This window comes from Phycomyces blakesleeanus (assembly GCF_001638985.1).
Source record: "Phycomyces blakesleeanus NRRL 1555(-) unplaced genomic scaffold PHYBLscaffold_4, whole genome shotgun sequence".
Taxonomy (NCBI): domain Eukaryota; kingdom Fungi; phylum Mucoromycota; class Mucoromycetes; order Mucorales; family Phycomycetaceae; genus Phycomyces; species Phycomyces blakesleeanus.
Genome location: NW_017265137.1, coordinates 520,363 through 538,200, shown reverse-complemented (window position 1 = coordinate 538,200; position 17,838 = coordinate 520,363). Strand labels below are relative to the sequence as shown.

The 17,838-nt window shown below is 37.5% G+C and overlaps 8 protein-coding genes across 8 annotated transcripts; 4 read left to right on the top strand and 4 right to left on the bottom strand.

The window, feature by feature from the left end:
* Positions 1 to 361: 361 nt before the first annotated feature.
* PHYBLDRAFT_89529 (hypothetical protein) lies at positions 362 to 1,760 on the bottom strand (the record flags this gene model as incomplete). The annotated part of the gene is made up of 6 exons (XM_018443719.1): positions 362 to 688; positions 778 to 895; positions 970 to 1,070; positions 1,175 to 1,311; positions 1,365 to 1,512; positions 1,578 to 1,760. Coding segments are annotated over 6 exons (1,014 nt in total), but the record flags the coding sequence as incomplete, so codon positions are not given.
* A 316-nt stretch (positions 1,761 to 2,076) lies between these two features.
* Positions 2,077 to 4,652, bottom strand: PHYBLDRAFT_141270 (hypothetical protein; the record flags this gene model as incomplete). The annotated part of the gene is made up of 2 exons (XM_018430554.1): positions 2,077 to 3,904; positions 3,982 to 4,652. The coding sequence occupies 2 exons, from the start codon at positions 4,650 to 4,652 to the stop codon at positions 2,077 to 2,079; spliced, it is 2,499 nt and encodes an 832-aa protein (XP_018295424.1).
* A 190-nt stretch (positions 4,653 to 4,842) lies between these two features.
* On the top strand, positions 4,843 to 6,925 carry PHYBLDRAFT_185479 (glycosyltransferase family 22 protein). The gene is made up of 2 exons (XM_018439081.1): positions 4,843 to 6,427; positions 6,486 to 6,925. Exons 1-2 carry the CDS (start codon positions 4,872 to 4,874, stop codon positions 6,733 to 6,735), a joined length of 1,806 nt encoding a protein of 601 aa, XP_018295423.1. The 5' UTR covers positions 4,843 to 4,871; the 3' UTR covers positions 6,736 to 6,925.
* Positions 6,926 to 7,730: 805 nt separating this feature from the next.
* On the bottom strand, positions 7,731 to 9,520 carry PHYBLDRAFT_164300 (hypothetical protein; the record flags this gene model as incomplete). Its single annotated transcript, XM_018434985.1, has 7 exons — positions 7,731 to 7,894; positions 8,019 to 8,064; positions 8,099 to 8,110; positions 8,413 to 8,457; positions 8,991 to 9,086; positions 9,127 to 9,326; positions 9,412 to 9,520. The coding sequence occupies 7 exons, from the start codon at positions 9,518 to 9,520 to the stop codon at positions 7,731 to 7,733; spliced, it is 672 nt and encodes a 223-aa protein (XP_018295422.1).
* A 414-nt stretch (positions 9,521 to 9,934) lies between these two features.
* On the top strand, positions 9,935 to 10,335 carry PHYBLDRAFT_60514 (hypothetical protein; the record flags this gene model as incomplete). The annotated part of the gene is made up of 2 exons (XM_018440653.1): positions 9,935 to 10,108; positions 10,162 to 10,335. 2 exons carry the CDS (start codon positions 9,935 to 9,937, stop codon positions 10,333 to 10,335), a joined length of 348 nt encoding a protein of 115 aa, XP_018295421.1.
* A 497-nt stretch (positions 10,336 to 10,832) lies between these two features.
* PHYBLDRAFT_154532 (hypothetical protein) lies at positions 10,833 to 12,990 on the bottom strand (the record flags this gene model as incomplete). Its single annotated transcript, XM_018433334.1, has 4 exons — positions 10,833 to 11,852; positions 11,928 to 12,034; positions 12,132 to 12,587; positions 12,645 to 12,990. The coding sequence occupies 4 exons, from the start codon at positions 12,988 to 12,990 to the stop codon at positions 10,833 to 10,835; spliced, it is 1,929 nt and encodes a 642-aa protein (XP_018295420.1).
* A 271-nt stretch (positions 12,991 to 13,261) lies between these two features.
* Positions 13,262 to 14,158, top strand: PHYBLDRAFT_60512 (hypothetical protein; the record flags this gene model as incomplete). Its single annotated transcript, XM_018440652.1, has 4 exons — positions 13,262 to 13,315; positions 13,726 to 13,751; positions 13,852 to 13,902; positions 13,981 to 14,158. The coding sequence occupies 4 exons, from the start codon at positions 13,262 to 13,264 to the stop codon at positions 14,156 to 14,158; spliced, it is 309 nt and encodes a 102-aa protein (XP_018295419.1).
* Positions 14,159 to 14,862: 704 nt separating this feature from the next.
* On the top strand, positions 14,863 to 16,571 carry PHYBLDRAFT_141266 (Homeodomain-like DNA binding domain-containing transcription factor; the record flags this gene model as incomplete). Its single annotated transcript, XM_018430553.1, has 5 exons — positions 14,863 to 14,905; positions 14,980 to 15,016; positions 15,131 to 15,846; positions 15,931 to 16,236; positions 16,489 to 16,571. The coding sequence occupies 5 exons, from the start codon at positions 14,863 to 14,865 to the stop codon at positions 16,569 to 16,571; spliced, it is 1,185 nt and encodes a 394-aa protein (XP_018295418.1).
* Positions 16,572 to 17,838: the final 1,267 nt, after the last annotated feature.

Here is a 17,838-nt window from a genome sequence, read left to right as displayed (position 1 = left end):
TTTTTCTAAAGGGAACCTCTTTATATTATACTATTATGAGTAGACTTGAAAATACATCTTTAATACTATGACTTTAGTACAAAGATCCATGTCATTTTATTTTCTAAAGAATTGATTTATTTATTTTTTGTTTGGGATAATTAATAAGGTTTTTTCTTAACACCATTACACTGGATTTCTTCTAATGAAAAGGGGTGGATATACATTCTTTGAAACTGTGCAAAAAAGATCCAAAAGTGTTCTATAACAATGTTGTGATATAATTTTATTTCTCTTTGTTAGCTTCTGCTATAACGTAGCTTCCGTCCATTTCCTCCTGTTCCTTTGATTCACTTTCATCTCCTTCCACTTTATCTTCTACTTTGTCTATATCCTCTACTTTTTCACCGCATCTCAAGCATGGCCATTCCCCGCCAAAAACAGATACTTTGGTTTGAATACAGTAATAACAGTAGATGTGTCCACAGTTGGTTTTGTAGGGATTATGAACAGTGTAATCCTGTGCTTGTCCAATTGCACCTGTATGAGTATCTGCCGAAGAATTATCATGACAAATTGCGCACTGGTTTACTGGGAGTCTATCGTATCCCTTGGAGGACACCATATATGATTTCGGAAACAACATCCGCGTAACTCTCAGTTTCAATTTTTCAATATTAATTAAAGGTACCAAGAATAGTAAGAATTCCTTAAGATATCGCATAATTTATAATAATGAATGTTAGTAAATCCCAAAATTCAAATGAAAAGAAACTACTTTTAAATTCTCAAACTTACTGTAAATGCATGCCAGACCATTTGCCTGTTCAAAAACTCGAAGCTGACCTGGCGATTCATAGATTTCTTTGAGTATACGAGTCGCATGCCTAAGATCCGATCAAGCAGAGTTCTGTACCTAGATGCACACAAATAAGCAGATAGTATCAGATCAATAAATTACATGTCTGACTTCAATTGCTATTGACCTACTTTCCACTATACAAGAATACGAGGAAGTTAACAAGAGAGAGCGCCTTCCAATACTTTTCTCCTGCTTGCAGTACACGGTAAATCTTGTTACGGATATCCGACTTTTATTCCATTTTTTATTAAAAACAAACAAACATGTGATATATTAAAACAAACACCACACATATCTTATGCATAATCTATTTTTGTATCTTGCAGTTCTTACTTCATCAAGTTCACCCCAGCCTCTGGAAGTCACCAATCGGCTGGTCCGGGTCCAAGCGTATTGTCCTCCTACACTTAGTACACCATATATAATTTTTTGTGTCTTTGTCAAAGGAGCGTCCTTAGCAATAGATTCTACTGTTCAGTCTGGTTAGTGATTATAAGCCACTTGACAGTATAAAAGAACTTACATGGTCCACCATGCTTCCATTCATTGCGGTATTTAAGATTTTGTAATTGAGCACCATATGTAGCTGATGTATCATAGATGGACAGTTTGAATAGAGCAAGATTCAAAAGTGCAAGGAGTTCAGGTTCGATGGACTCTTTAAAGGCAGGCTATTTTTTTTTATTTCATTTTTTTACAAGATCAGCTTGTAGCTTGTGAAGTTGAGATCTCTTACGTTGAAGAGTGAGAGAGCATTCCAGAGCTGTTCTTTTAAGATCGTAAAAAGTTCACTATCGAGAATATCGGAATCTAGTTGGCTCACACGCATGACCTTAAGTGAGGATGTCTGGAGGGATGCCATTGACCTCCGGACACTCGAAAGAGCAGGCTGGATGTTCTTCCAGTCCAACTGCCATTCTTGTTGAGGTGGTTGAGAAGGTAATCTAGACATTATTATGTTTTATGTAAAATGATAGAAAGAGACGGTAAATGCTGACACCATGGTATTCTTTATTTTCACGTGCCGCCATGTAAAGTTGTAAAGTGTGGGGGTGTCTGGGTATGAAAGAAGAAAGAGAGAAAGAGAGAGAAAGAGAAATAAAATGACTTGAGAATGAGTGCCATTCGATAAACAAATGAAAATGGTATACATAAGAAACAAAAGAAAAGAAAGAGAAAAATAAAAAGAAAGATAAAGATAAAGAAGAATGCATGAGTGGTTGTAAGGATATCTATTACTTAAAGTCAAGTCCCAAGGATACACCAAGAGCCATACCAAAGGAGAGCCGAGGCAGTTTTGGTGGCTCTTCTTTTGCTTTCTCTTCCCTGCGACGACTAAAGTGGTCAATAGGCGGGAGATTCTCTGGTATAGCTGGTAATGGCTCTGGATCTTCCTCATCGCTATCATCGACATAAAGCTTAGTGAGCCGTTTTGACATATCGGGAGCAGCACGCCTTGGATTTTGTGGAAGGTTGGGAGTATCAGTTGGAAGGGGCGGTAATTTGGCATTGAGGTAATGATTCTTGACAGCACATGCATCGTCCAACTGCTGAATGCCAATTCGGCACATTGTGTCTCCTTCAGGATCAAGTATGGAAGATGTGCGCATGTCTTCGGTAACACTTGTACTCGCATAGGCTTCATCTATTACTAAAGACGAGACGGAAGAAAGTACTAAGCGCCTTCGAAGCGCATATGTAGTCCGGGGGGAAAGAACAGTTGAAGAGGCTACTGTGGCCATTGCAGGCGACATGGCACCAGGTGGTGAATTAATAAATGATTCCTCAACAAGTGAGAAATGGGTTTCTTCGTGGGATTGGAGGGGTATCGTTGCAGGAAGACCTGGAGCAGGACTAAATACAGGTGAAGGCGGTCTAGACAGGAGTGTGAGACGGCTAGGATTGGAAGATGCGGTTGCAGAAGAGCTTAGACTGGGGGCGTTTTTACTGGTGTAAGAAGCTTCAGATACCACAGAATGGTTATCTGTCTCATCTTCGTCGTCATCAAACAGTTCATTGGCGATATAATACTTGCTTCTACCAAGACTACCATAAGGAGGATCTGGTTTTGCCAATGGAGGTCCAGAGGATGCTGCCATTACTTCAAGCTTAGGTCGTGATTTTTCTCTGATTCCAAGGCTATTATAATGCTGCTTTACTTGGTTGTGTAAATCTCTCATATCAGCAGCAGGAAGGACGTCAGAGCTTCCGGAACTTTTGAGCTGTTCCATTTTTACGCCTTTTTGTATTCGTGATTTCCCTGTGTTGGCAAGCTCGATATCAAGTGGAGGAAGAGATTTTTTCAGCTTCTCTCGGCGCATGGCAGATGTGGGTGTGGTTGTTCTTGGACGTTCGATTATTTCGCGTGCCTCCTCTCCGCTTTCTTCATCTCCATCATCCCGCGAGGCAGTACTGAGATCAAATGCAGATGCAAATTTCTTGAGGGTTCTTTCGACAACGATAGGCTTGTTTAAGCTCGGTAAGTCCATTTCAGAAAAACTTTGTTCGACAAATGTGGGTTTTTGCCGAGGAGGAGGTTTGAGAAAAAGCGCTTTATCTTCCCGGAATACACTGGCTTGAATTCCAGAAGTCATACTGTCGATCTCCCCTCGTTTGGACTTCATTTCTGGCCCAAACTCAACAGACTCGTACCGAGGTTGAGTTTCAAAGTGGTACCTTGGCCATGGTACACCATTTTCAACTAGCAATGGTATAGAATGACTGCTTTTGGGAACCGAGGCTACAATTAGAGGAATCTTTGCACGCACGGTTTCGTACTTGTGTTCAAACAAGAAGGTTACTTCTAATTGGTGGTAGATTGATACGAGAGGAGATTCTAGCGCATGGACTAGTTGAGGATGTAGTGGATGGCTGATAACAAGGGGTCGCTTCCAGGTAGAAGATTTGATGGCGTTGACGTTGTGTATTAATGCTGGCACCGTGCGTTTGACAAATTTAGTGTAACTTTTGTTGTTCTTGATAGTGTCGCTCATCTTCTGGTTATCTGTTTCCTTGGTTCCATGAGCTTGCATATCACATTCTGACTTTGGAATGGCCTGGCATCTTTACTTTCCAAGTTCCTTTGGTGAGAAATTTCGAATTTCAGGTAAAAAGGAAACGAGCCGAGAGACAAAGCCTACCTGTAATATTCTATTTGAATCAATTGGGTCCGAATGCTACGCACGAACTTCTGGCTGGCAAAACATAGGTATTGGATCGCTATAGGTACACTGCCCTGATCAATACAGACAATCTGAGGAGCATCGATTTCGTAGTGAAATTTGGCTGGAACTGTGCTTTTATACACCCGTGTTTCCACCAAGGGAGCAAGTTCGCAGCTCGGCAAGAGATGTCGTTGAATTACAATAGGATATGTGGCGGTTAAGGTTTTGTGAAGATTTACAGAAATTGAGAGCTCGATCTTGTAGTCAATCGAGGCGCGTTTCATGTCTGTTGTTCGGGGGTATATATTGGGAATCTCAAGATCCCAAGAGACGACATGGTCACCCGCTGGTAAGGTAGTCTTTCCGAATAATGGCCGTTTAAGCTTTGGAAGTAACGGCATGCTGATCTCAACTGGATTACCTGAGGTGATAAATTGGACTCGGCTAAAGCCCTTGAATTTTACAGTCATACTACGAATTTTAACCGACTTTGTTAAACTGAAGCGTGCTTCGCCTCGAAGAACTCGAATGTTAGATCCTGTTGAGGAGAGGGATGCAGGCTGGGCTGGCCCCATGAACTCAAGGTAATCTTCCAAAGGCTCAATCGCAATGGATTTGAATCCATCTTTTGGTGCAGCAATGTTCATGAGGCAGATCATATAAATGAAAAAGGAACAGATGGTGAGGCTGTACCAATACTCTTAATAGCGAAGCTATGAAGTACAGAAAAAAAAGGGTGTCATTTGGGCGGCGCGCTCGTTCGTTGCACCGGCAGGTGTCTAGTCCCACATTGGGTCTGGCATAAAAATTGTCCTTCTCAATCAACCACAAAAGAGACAATTGCCTATTCGGACTAAACGAGCAACATGAGGCGCGTGTTGTTCTTCGCATTGATCGCAATTTATTGCATCGCATGCCCCTACACCAAAGTAGAAGAAAGTTTCAATCTCCAGGCTATTTATGATGTCATGCATGGAATCCCTCTCTCAGACTATGATCATTTTGACTTTCCCGGGGTTGTTCCTCGAACATTTGTTGGTGCCACTATACTTGGACTTCTTAGCCGTCTAATCCGACCTTTTTTTGTTGGTGAATGGATCTCTACTCGGGAACAAGTCATTCCGCGTCTCATTCTTGGAGCAATGGTCTCCGTGGGAATGGGCTACTTTGAAAGGTCTGTACGTTTGCTGTTGGGGAAACGTACGTCTACTATTTTCATGATTCTCTTATTCTGCCAGTTTCACATCGTATTTTGGTCTAGTCGTACTCTTCCGAATACCCTTGCTTTACCTTTGGTACTCTTAGGCCTGTCTCATTGGATTCTTAGTATGACAACCCGTGCCAATCGCACTACCCAACTCACGCTCATGATTCGCTACCTAACATTCACTGGTCTTGTCTTTCGATTCGAGGTCGGCATTCTTCTAGCAATTATCCTCGTATTTGAATGGGCTTTATATCGCCATATCACTTTCCGCACCATCATCATCCAAGGTGCCCTTACTACCGTAGTCTCCTTAGGTTTAACTATCCCAATAGACTCTTATTTTTGGCAGCGATGGGTCTGGCCAGAAGGCAGTGTATTTTTCTTTAATGCAATTCTCAACAAAAGCTCTGAATGGGGCACGCTGCCTTTCTATGCTTACTTTGTTAATTTCTTGCCGCGTGTGCTGATGGTCAGCTACCCTCTTGCCCTGATGGGATTTTTTACCGACCGTCGTATTCGTGTTCTACTTGCTCCCGCTTTGGTATACACTGGTTTATTCTCAATGCTTCCTCATAAGGAATGGCGATTTATTATGTACACTATTCCGATTTATACCACAGCAGCTGCCTTTACAGTCAGCAAATTATCACTAAAAGCGAGACATTCCATGTACGCCACTGTGTCTCTGGTGGGTGTGGCGGGTGCTTTGGTAGTCTGTTTTTGTGGGTCTATTATGATGCTATTGGTTTCAATGAAGAATTACCCCGGGGGTGAAGCACTGTCCGTCATGAACAACATGCCACTACAATCAGCCTCGATTCATCTGGATGTCTTGACGGCCATGACGGGAGCATCGAGATTTGGACAAACTCACTCATTATGGTCCTATCACAAGGACGAATCACATCGCTCGATTGATGACTATCTAGAGGCAGAGTATACACATTTGATTTCTGATACACCGCTCAACAACACGCCTTTCGAGATTATAAGTGTTACCTATGGACTGGAAAAAATCAAGCGAAAATCACCGCGCATCTATTTACAGAATATTATGTCGATCTTTGGCAAGGACTGGTCTTGGGAAACATTACTTCCCGTAGAAATTGAATTAGAACCTAAATTGTACATTTTTCAGCTTTCACATCCCCAAAAGGTGTGGGTGGACTACAAAATACATCACAGTTCTGTATTAATATACAGCAAGTCCTATTGGTAAGTCAAGTGTATTGTAATCGAATATTGAATTATTAAAGTGTAACCCATTCTTAAGTCCTTATTGCAAGCGAGCCAAGGAAATCTTGAACAAGTATTGCCCACACCAGTACCAGGTGGTTGAGATTGATCTACGACAGGACGGTAGGGAACTTCAGGCAGCACTTATTGAGAGAACTGGTCGTCGTACTGTTCCAGCCATTTTTATGAATGGGAAAATCATTGGAGGATCAGACGATTTGGCTGCCTTAGATAATCAGGGCGTACTAGAACCCCAATTACCGTGCAACCTCCATTACTTACAATGAGAGTATGTTATTTAATGCAGCAATATTGTATAAATGATCATTGTAAATGGACTTTTTTTTATCATTTTTTCTTATTTTGGTCCTGAAATGTACATGTAGTCCGAGCACTATACTCTTCAAAATTGGTTTGTACTATTTTAAACACAGTAATTGATATCAAAAAAATAAATAAATAAATTTTGCGACCAATAAAAATATACTTTGTGGTATTGATAAAAATAATTGCGACCACAAAATCAAATATAGATGTTACATCCAACAAAAGCTATAATATTATTTCAATTGAATGAGTGTTGAAGTCAAAAGGTCAAGCCAATGTCTAATAGACTTTTAGCAAATATTAATGCCAGAAATCGTTGAATTCTTTATTAGTTTGTCTAACTAAAAAAAAGCTATTGCCTTTTCAATATTTGCAACTAAAAGAAAATACCAAACCAAATATAAATATTATTCTGTGTTAATGAAAAAGTCGTGTTAGTATACAGAATGCTTAATTAAATAAGCAGAACAGGAATTTGTAAATATTATACTTAATTTAGGTTTATAAATAACATGCTTGTTAGATTGACAGACAGCTTGTAGCTATATTTACTAGTTTTGTTCCTTTACTAAATTAAGCGAGACTAAAATAATATATAATATAGTTACTCTGGCATATTTCTATATTGTGTGTATTTGTTGGATATTTGTTTATTATTCATTTTTGAGTCAAAAAAGTACTCAAATTGCTCAACAATATTCTTTAGTTTTTGTAACACATTTTTGAAAGTACTATGCTCATCCTTTCTGGCAAAGAAGATCGGCTGATGCTTCCGTTGCTTCACTAAGAATAAAGCCATGATTTTGATATTCTTTCTTAGATTATAAGCTTTTCTTGATAAATAGTTCGATGGCGCGGGATTTTAGTATGCGATTACTTTAGGCATCATATTTTCCTTGAGTATGTCTGCTGATGGTTAATCGTACTATTGAGTAACCATTAAAGTAATATCAAATCAACTGAACTCTGTGAAATGCATTTTGATTGTACTCAGGATCTGATTCCAAGGCCAATGGTAGTTGATTTTATGGAGTACAATGAAATTTACAAATTGCTCCATTAGATCATTCTCATTGCTGATAAACATGAAAGCTAGAAAGCATTGATGCAGTACACAGTCTATTTAACACATATTTAATAAAGTCAGTGACAGCTCTCACGCCTTGCAAGTATTGTCTTACAATTTCCCATGTTAAATAAAAGTATAGTACTTTAACACTGGTTATGTTCTTTGATAACTTACAATACCCTTTGGGTTTTCCAGACTTTTCATGGATATAAAGACAATACTAGCATGTACAGATATTTCATGTATTTATTTACCTTTTTTACAAACTTTATTACTTAAATTTAATTGTGTTATTTAGTATATTCCCTCTTCAAGTTTCTGGCTGTACTATTTTTACAACTGCCCGTGTTTTGTGTACTTACTCGTCATATGCTTAATTTTCCTTCAGAATATCAAAAGTAGAAAAACTGGAATTAGATCGAGACTAATAATATTTTTTCTTGTGCTGACTATATACAATTTCTGTTGCTTTAAACCTTACACTCAAAAATTAAAACAAGTGTTAACAGAATATAATCTTTGTTTTAGTGATAGACTCTAATATATAAAAGACTATTTTAGTATATACATTAAGTCTTTGAAAATACAGGTCGCACGTAAGAGTTACCAACTGCTATTAATGGATAATATTTTCCAATTAACAGTACAAAAAAGTATTTTCAAGGTATTATAAGTAACATATTAGCCAGTTATTATTTTTACATAACTTCCACTCTATTTTTTACTTAAATATAAAAAAGTATTGAACATTTTATATTTCAAAAATTGGGATTTACATTTTCAAAGTGTGCGCTTTGTATAGTCTGTTTTACTGGTTTCTCAGTCTGGATTTGAAGTAGAAATTCTGTAGTTTGTATCCGCACAGACACAGATCAAGGATAATTCCAAGGAAAGCATATTTTGACATTACAAGTAAAGTACCTGCGTTGCGATACAAAGCTTGTACTCATATGGTATTTATACCAAATGGATGCAGTATTTCCTTTAAAAGGAACTTTTAGTATTTTGTCTGATATCTTAATCGTATGTCAATGATATATGTATTGGTAAGTATAATAACACAAATTAAGCACACTTTTCTTTTTTTTCTCAAACTTTATTATACTCTTTTTTGGCCTTATACCATTTACAAGCCGGCAATCTTACGGGTACGACGTTTCTATCTAACCGGACCAATTCATTGCGACTGACTGCCTGGGATACAGGTTCTTTATCTAATCCTTCAGAGCAATAAGGTGTGTCCTGAAAAAATACAATATATTCATTGTACGCATTAGCATACTACTTTGTCCCCACAATTTTTGTGTTCATCAATCTCTCCTCGGGTACCTAACTCGCGTCCTTTTAAGAGTTGCAGTTTGTCTTTGGGTAATTTAATAATAAAATGCTGTCTCATCCAAAAAAAACTTGTATATTCAATTAATAGCCGTTTGCGCCGTAAATTTAGACTTGACAATAAAAAAGGGGCTAGTTCCAAATACACTATATTAATAACCAGTTACGCAGAAGTTTATAAGAACGTATTGTCATTACACCCTTTGTGACGCAACCTTGTTAGATATCTTACTATTTATTGGTCTTCTTATGCGCATCGTGCCTTTGTCTTTCATTCGTCTATTGTATCCACAATACCAGAGTTTTACAGCACCAACTGGTAAGTAATCCCAATCCACCATTTTATTTTTATTTTTCAAAGCACAAATAAAAATCTTGATACGAATAGTTTGTATCCTGGCTTGTATTAATTACTATAATAAGACTCAATTCTTAGGGACCAGATATAGTTATTCCACGCTGGTAAAAGAATCATAATTTGTAATCTGGTAGAATTAAAATATCGTCCTCCTAAAGTTAGCGTTGAAAAATACAATAAAGCGAAAGTGCCAAACAATAAAAAAGAATCAAAAGGTGACTCTATTCAACATGCCCTATGTCCCAGAAAAGAGGCATAAATGCTTAGAGCTCTATTAAATGAATATATATCTTTTATTTATTCTTAGTATTTATTGATATTGCCAATGCACACAGTGTTCAGCCTTTGAAGCCGTAATTTAAGAAATGATAAAATTACAGTGAAGGAGAAGGGATAGATGAACGCTAGCAAAGTGGTATTGAGGTCATGGGATCTTTGTATAGCAGCAGCCGCCTTAGCTGCGACTACATTAGGGATGAAGGAGGGAATTATCAAAGACAAGCTTCCAGTGTGCGCGCCAGATTGTGTGCGCCGTGATGGACGCGATCACAATCTGAAGAGAGTAGGAGACGTAAGAAGGTGAACACTATATTAAATAAACTCTTTAGAAATTTGCATATATAGAGAGAATTCTGGAATTTTTATTCCTCATTACAAGACTTTAATTGTAGTCACATCAATTGTGTGCCTTCTATAGTGTGTTTTGCTGTATTCATAAGATCCACCCCATTTAAAATGCATTTCCATTCTAATGACTCCGCTAAATCACGTATCCCACATTATCCAATTATTTCTTGAGTGTGATATAAACAATCTTGTATTTTACGTGGTATTACACCTTTAACCTTTGACCTTAACCCATATGTTTGTTAATTCTACGACTTTATATATCTTTCAGGTCTTCTTAAAATAACCTTATTTATTATAGAGTAGATATTATATCAATTAACGGTGATATTTATCATTAAATAATATAATACAAACATCAATGACAATTCTAACGAGGAAATCATTTTGGTGCAAATATCTTTATTAGGTTATTAGTCACGATCTTCTTGCCAAGTTTGCATATCCTAGTTTGACAGCTCTAATTGTTGTAACCAGTATAATATGCAATATTCCGCCCTCCTACTTGATGTGAAACGCAATCAAATATCAGTTTCGTTCGAGGAAGCATCATTCAAGCATGTCAGCACATATCCACATCTGTAAGGAGGAGTATTTGTTCCTCTAGACTTCAAAGAAGAAAAGCGGTCCAAATGGGGTGTTTTTTTTTTCAAAAAGCATAGCCCAACTTAGTTTCCACCCATACGTCGCATACGCTCTTCAGCTGCCCTAGCCCGCTTTTCTCTCTCTAGGCGTACACGAGCTTCCGGTGACATGTTTGCCATGTTTCCCTGGCTTCCAATCAATGCTTTTGCGACCAAAACGTTGGCCTTGCCTCGCTTCCGTACTTCTTCCGCAGCCTTTTGTTCTCGTTCTCTGGCTTCTTCCTCAGCTTCACGTCGGAGACGTTCCTCTTCAATAAGTCTGATTTTCTCTGCCTCCTTTTCTTTCTTTATTCGCTCCTTTTCCAATTGTTCCTCCTCGGCCTCCAGTGTAAGTGGACTGGGCACACGTGCCTCTTCAAGCCAGGCCCACTTGTCAGGAAGTTCATGCATACAGCGGCGGAATACACTGCGGATGGTCTTATCTTTGGCAACTTCATATGGTGTCTTACCACCTTCACTTTTGACGGTAGGATCAGCGTGAGCTTCCATTAATAAAGATTCGACTAATGAACGATGGCCGTAATGAGACGCCATGTGAAGCAAAGTCGGGAACCGCCCATTATCTTCTGCAGTGATATAACTTGGCAAAATACTAGATACATTGATATCTTTGTGCTTGCTGAGATAAGAGAAAATCACTGATGTCTTTCCCTGTTTCACAAGTCCGGCCAGCTTTTCGAGCTCTGGAGAAGCCTCAGCTTTTGGTTTTGTAGATGAGGTTGTCGGCTTTTGCTGCTTTGATTTTTCCAGAAGCTGTCTTGCTTTTTCTTCCTTTTCGATGGCTTTGTTCTTGTGGGCCAGAATAGCTTCTTCATCTACCTCAATTACCTTGAATGTGCTAATCTCCAGGAACACGCGTTTTAATTCACTCAATGTGGGCCGTTTGGTAACAAAAGGAATGGTCTTGACAGCCGGATTTTCTTTTGTCAGTACGGCATTCTCATACCCATACACAATCTTTCGGTTGTTGCTTGGAGCATGAACTAGTACAAGTTCGCTTCGGTCAATATAGCTTTTCCACTGAGAAAGTAACTCTCTGACTTCCTACAATTTAATTTCATGCGTCAGTAACCTGTATTTTTGTGTAAATTTTTCTCTCTCTCTCTCTCTCTCATTTACCTTTTGCAACAATTGCTCGTTGTAGCGTCTAATTTGAGCACCGGCAGAATTGGCCTTTCCCTTTGCGTTATCGTTAGAAGATTGGGCACCACCTTGCTTTCTACGCGCTATGAGTTGGGATAATATCAAAAAATTAACATCTTGCTCTTCTTATTCTACACCGGCTATATATGTGTGTGTGTATAGTTATTAGATGACACATACTGGTATAACGGTGGAATGTTTTGTGTGTGACAAGTCTGACTTGTTTTTCAACAGAAGGCTCTGAAATTCCCTTGCTCTGATTGACATCCACGACACATCCAGCAAAATGACCTCCACCCAACATCAAAATAGTCCAGTATCGAGGCTTCTTCTCATAATTTTTACTTTGTAGTGCTCTTACAGCTGCAATATCGGCTGTTTTTGTCGAAAACAAAGTACGGTAGATACCAAGATGGATCGATCCGGATAATAGCGGCTTGGCATTAAACCACACCATGGCGGAGTAACGCTTCTGGAGGAGCGATCCCTCTTCATTGGGATTCTTTGTAATATCGTGGTCAGGTAAGACTGATTTTTGTTTTCCAACCAAGGCATTTACGCGATCGTGGGCAACTTCGGTATCGCTTTCTTCGTCAGTATCCTCTGAGTCAGTTCCTGAAATACTGTCACTCAAGTCTAGATTGAAGTTTAAAAAAATTGTGCTTTATTTATATAAATGTTTTTATTCCTTACCAGCCAAAAGTTTTTCAAATTCAATGAGGGAGACAGGGGTGGTGTCCAAAACAAGTCTTCGCTTGATGTTATAACGATGCCAATCAGTGTTGTAGTGCTTTCTGTGTTGTTCGCGCTCAGTACTAGTAAAAGTGATATCACAAGTACGGCAAGTCAATGTGTCCTGGTCTTCGTTGATCTCTAGACGCTGGAGAGCCTGGCTAGTGACAAGGGCCTGCTGTTTCCATTCTATTTGGACTTCTGTTTCTGTTTCTTGGTCCACTGCTACAAGAGCAGAGAGTAGTTCTTCTGGAAGGGAGAATACGCTGAGGGGTTTTTGTTGGATTGAGATTTGAAGGTCTGTCATGAGAAAGAAAGGTAAAGAGCGGGTGTTGCTCTAATTTGCATTCTGCGTTCGGTGAATTTAAGGGAGCGCGATTTAACTAGTTTGTAAGCCATCAATATATAAAAATAACAATAGGGCCAAAACTCCAATTGTTGGTCTTCCGGATTGGCTGAAAAAAAATGTATTTGTTGCGGTCCAATAACATAAAGATAAAAACTCCTTTTGCCGCAGCAAAAATTAAAATTAAATCCCCCAAAACATAAAGCACACCACTGGTGAGCACCAATTCCAAATGCATACAAACAACCGAGCCGCAGTAGTAAATACGACGCAGCTATTAAACCAGGTACATCATTTTCGGCTAAAAGCTACGTAATAAAACTTTACATTAATAATAGCTTATATTTGGACCTCTTTTATAGACTTATATGTATTAATAATCCCATTAAACGATTTTGTATCTTGGACTACAAAGAGTTATATGCATATTAAAATAATTAGATTGTCGCTAATAGTAAAAAAGAAAAGGAACTTCTTTAGAATATATATGAGCTTTTCTAAGTAGTAACAAGGTTGAGTATGGATTACAAAGCCATTGTATTTCAATGTAGGACATATAGCCAAGTTTTAATAATTTTTATAGAAAAATAAACAGGTAATTTTAAAGATGTTAGGTATCTAAGAACGATAGACTTATCAATGGGTGCGATCTTGAAATAGCATTCATCACTTTAAAATTATGTTGAGATATTTCAGAAGAAATTTGAACTTGGTGAAGATGAGTAAGTATCTGTTTATCTCAAAAGTTTAACTGAAATGTTTTTTATTAGGTATATTTTTACGACATAATATGGATTACTTTTTCTATAATCATTGATATAGCACATCGGTAGTGAATAAGGTTGGTGTGGACAGAATAAAAGTTCAAAAAAAAAAGGTAAAACAACTTCATCCAAAACTTAGTCAATCAGACCAATTTATGATTGTCCATACCTTTTTTTTAAAAAACAAAAAGTTCAAAATTAGTTCAAAATACATATTAGATAAAATTGAGCCCATATTCCCGTCTCTGTCATTAAGTGAAAACCTTATTGTGAGTTTTTCTAGACCTCTCATTATATGGTACATCTCCATAAAAAATGGTTCTCTTCTCAATCCTTGTGGCCATGGAAGAATACTAGCTAATTAAAATCGATTAAGAAATGTGCCCTTTTTTGAATCTTCAAAAAAAAAGGGCAAAATTAATTAAAACTCTTGACAAATGATAAGACTTAAATTATTGCTTTTTTTTTGAACTTTTAGTCTATCCACACCAACTATAATATAAAATTTAAAAAGAAAAAGTTCAAAAGAAAAATCTTTTTTTTAATAGATATACACTTTTTCCGGAAATTATTGGTGCAAAAATAAAAATAAATTTGGTGCAAAAATGGAATGCACCAAATTTTATCTTTGTTTTTGCACTAAATAATTTTTTATTTTTGCACCAATAATTTCCGGAAAAAGTGTATAGCGATTTTTTATGTTAAAAAAATATGAATACAAATTTTCATAGTTACATTTATTTTCATTTATTTAATTGATTGGGAGCCCCCCTCGGCGTCACATTGCAACAGTGTAAAGCAAAGGACACCTGTGGATTCAAGAGATGGCAAGCCAGAGCTCTAGATTCCGGGCGCAGAAAAATTAGATTAACAACAAATGGTACTATGTACCAAGTTATAGTTGTTAAACTATAAAGAACAGATACTACACTTGATCTTAGCCAAAAGGCCTGAGAGGATGCGGTTTCATGAGTCCTCAAGATTGCTGCCTTTTTATACCTTTTCAAAATTACAAAATCTTAGTTTGAAAATTTTCTTTAACAGTCATTCTTGAATGTGATTGGTTCTAATGTTATGCGAAGTACCCGACATATTTGCTGGTCACAAAGACAGTCTGGGAACCACAAGGACAAGATTTTTGGACCCGAATCAGCTATTTTTTTTTTCCAAATTTTTGCTTTTTGAGGAAAATTTAATGGGCGCCGTGCAAGTATCGAAATGATGTACAGCTGCATACAAATTTGCATTAATTCGCGAACCTAGCTCACTACCTATTAGTTTCTCTTTCACTCAAATACATTCCAAGTATCCAATAACAAAGCTATTCAAATTAATAGAATGTCAGGGTCCAGAATAAAAGCTGCCAATAACGCGAATAAAAAAATTATCAAGAGATCAGGACGCCCACAACTTACTAGGTCTCCGCATATTCGAGATTTAATAATTGAAAAGAGTGCGAACCATTTGAAGAGCCCAACTCAGATCTCTCAAGAACTTGGTATTCCTAGACAGACAGTCTGTGGAATCATCAAGAGGTTCGAAAAGACGGGAACTATTGAGTACCAGTCATTAGGTGGTGATCTTAGAAGTATCATCCAGGACCATCACCGTCAATTTATTATTAATGCTGTCGATGAAAACAATACCATCACACTAGAGGAGTTAAAAACCAAACTTTTAGAAGAGTTTGACGACATTCATAGCATTAGTACGTCCACTCTGTGCAATTTTTTAAATAATGTTGAAAGGATTACACTAAAGGGGTCGACTGCAATGGAAGAGAAGAGAAATTATGAAGAGACTCGTCGCAAAAGAAAAAAATTCATATCAAGCCTTCTACGTGAGGGGATTTTGTACAATCAGAATTGTATTTTTATCGGCGAGGCAGACTTCAATATATCCATGATTAAAGGCCGTTCTCGATCAAAAGCTGGCTTACCAGCTTTCGTTAAAACCAAAACCAAGAGAGCAACAAGCGTGACAATGTTATTTGCTCTTTCAGCAGAAGGCGTTGAATCCTGCCACGCAAGAGTTGTGAAAGATGATACTACAGGTAAGGACTCAAAGAAGCTATGTAAAGCATATTTCTATCTACGCTTTTTCTGTCATAGCTGTAACTAAACTTAATGCTTTACAGGCCTAATTTTTAAAGAGTTTGTCCAGCAGTTAGTCAAGAAGCTGGATAATGCGAATTCTGGTCCTTGCCACTTAGTCATGGATAATGTTAGGATTCACTGTAATCTATCTCTTCGCAACTGGCTGCAAAAAAGGAACAAGCACAAACTCAAGCCTCTTCCCCCTTACTCTTCTTTCTTGAATCCTGTTGAGGAATGCTTTTCAAAGCTAAAAAACTTTGTCAAGAAGCACCCTTTGGATAGCGAAGAAACTTTGTGCGAGAGAATAAAGTCTAGTAGCTATGAAATAACTAGGCAGGATTGCGAAGGTTGGATTAGACATTCAATCTCGTTTCATCAAAAGTGTTTAGACATGGAAATAAATATTTGATTTTTTATTTTATTTTGAAATATCCCCATTTCGATACTTGAACTGTGTCCATTTAATTTTCATCAAAACGCGAAAGTTTGCAAAAAAAAGTAATAAAAAATGATAATCTACCAGCCGATTTTATTGAATTCTAGGACTCGTACAGACAAAATAATACAAATGTCTCTTATGATACAAAATTACAAAAAAGGTGCGAGTCAGTGCATATCCGAAGCGTTCAAGGAGCTGTCGACGTGTTATCAAAATCACATCGTAGAAATGTTCGAGGGTTGACTTGAACGTTATTTCAGATACACGCTGAAGAACATACTAAAGGTTGTAAGCTATCATGTCCAAAATGTTTTTAAAGATACGACTCATAGCTTACTTTTGTAAAATATAGAATGCCAATAATAGTGAGATCAACAAATTAGCCAAATGTTATTTTTATCAATTATGCTGTGGCGGAACCTTTGGATGGCCAGAAGTGAATTTAACAGGCAACAAAAAATTGTCAATCACAAGAGTTTGTCAAGGTTCAAAAAGCCTACTCCCAAGAAAGGTTATATTGGCATCTTTGTCTAGAAATCCAGAAAATTATATTCAAGATCTAGCCCACATTTTATGAGAATAAAAAAAACGAATTACCAAGGCTATTCAGCTTAAAACATCTTCAGCAGTCGACTTTAACTCCACTTTTATCTTAAATGTGAATATTTAGTTAACAAGAAGATAAAATTGATTGATGAAAATGCTCTCGAAATTTATTTAAAAAGGTAAATTGAACTGCTGGGAAAAGTTACCTTTTCTTTAGCTAAAGTGGAGGCGTTTGGCTTTAGATAAATTAAAAAGTTAACTCACTGCTAAATATGCTCTTAGTATTTGTCTATTAAAACAATTGGATATTGCTTTCTCTCTAAACTTGTTAGTCAATAGAACCAAGTTGAACTATAAAATTTCCAAGAAAGCTTCATATATTTATAATGCTAAAATACAATTTTGCGCGTAAATTTTATGCTATAAATTCACTAAAGCGAAGATCAGACTCTTCACAAAGCCAATTCATCCATCTTTTGAGGAATCCTCCGTCTGGTCGAGATCCTGCCTGGCTTCCTCCTTTAGATCCAGCCAGTGTCTCGGAATCACATATGACACATAGATGTCGCTTTGCTCTTGTCATTGCCACTAACATATAGAGAAATAACATAATTAATATGTACAGCTCAAAGTATCAATATATATATATATATCATAAAACATTACTTACCATTCAACCGTCTCTTCTCAGCAAGAAAACCGACCTCACAATCGTCATTGGATCGAACCAAAGAAAGCAAAATAGCTTCCTTCTCACGGCCTTGGAATCCATCAACAGTTCCGATTTCAATTAACGGCCATTTCTCCCGAATTTCACGTATTAATCTAGTAACCTGTGCAGAATAAGGCGTGATGATGCCAATTTGTTCTTGCTGCAACCCATCCTCCAACAGACTTTGCACATGGATAGCTGCTAGCTCGACCTCTCTTTCGTTTGCCTTACTTTGTTCTTCTTTAGCTTCAT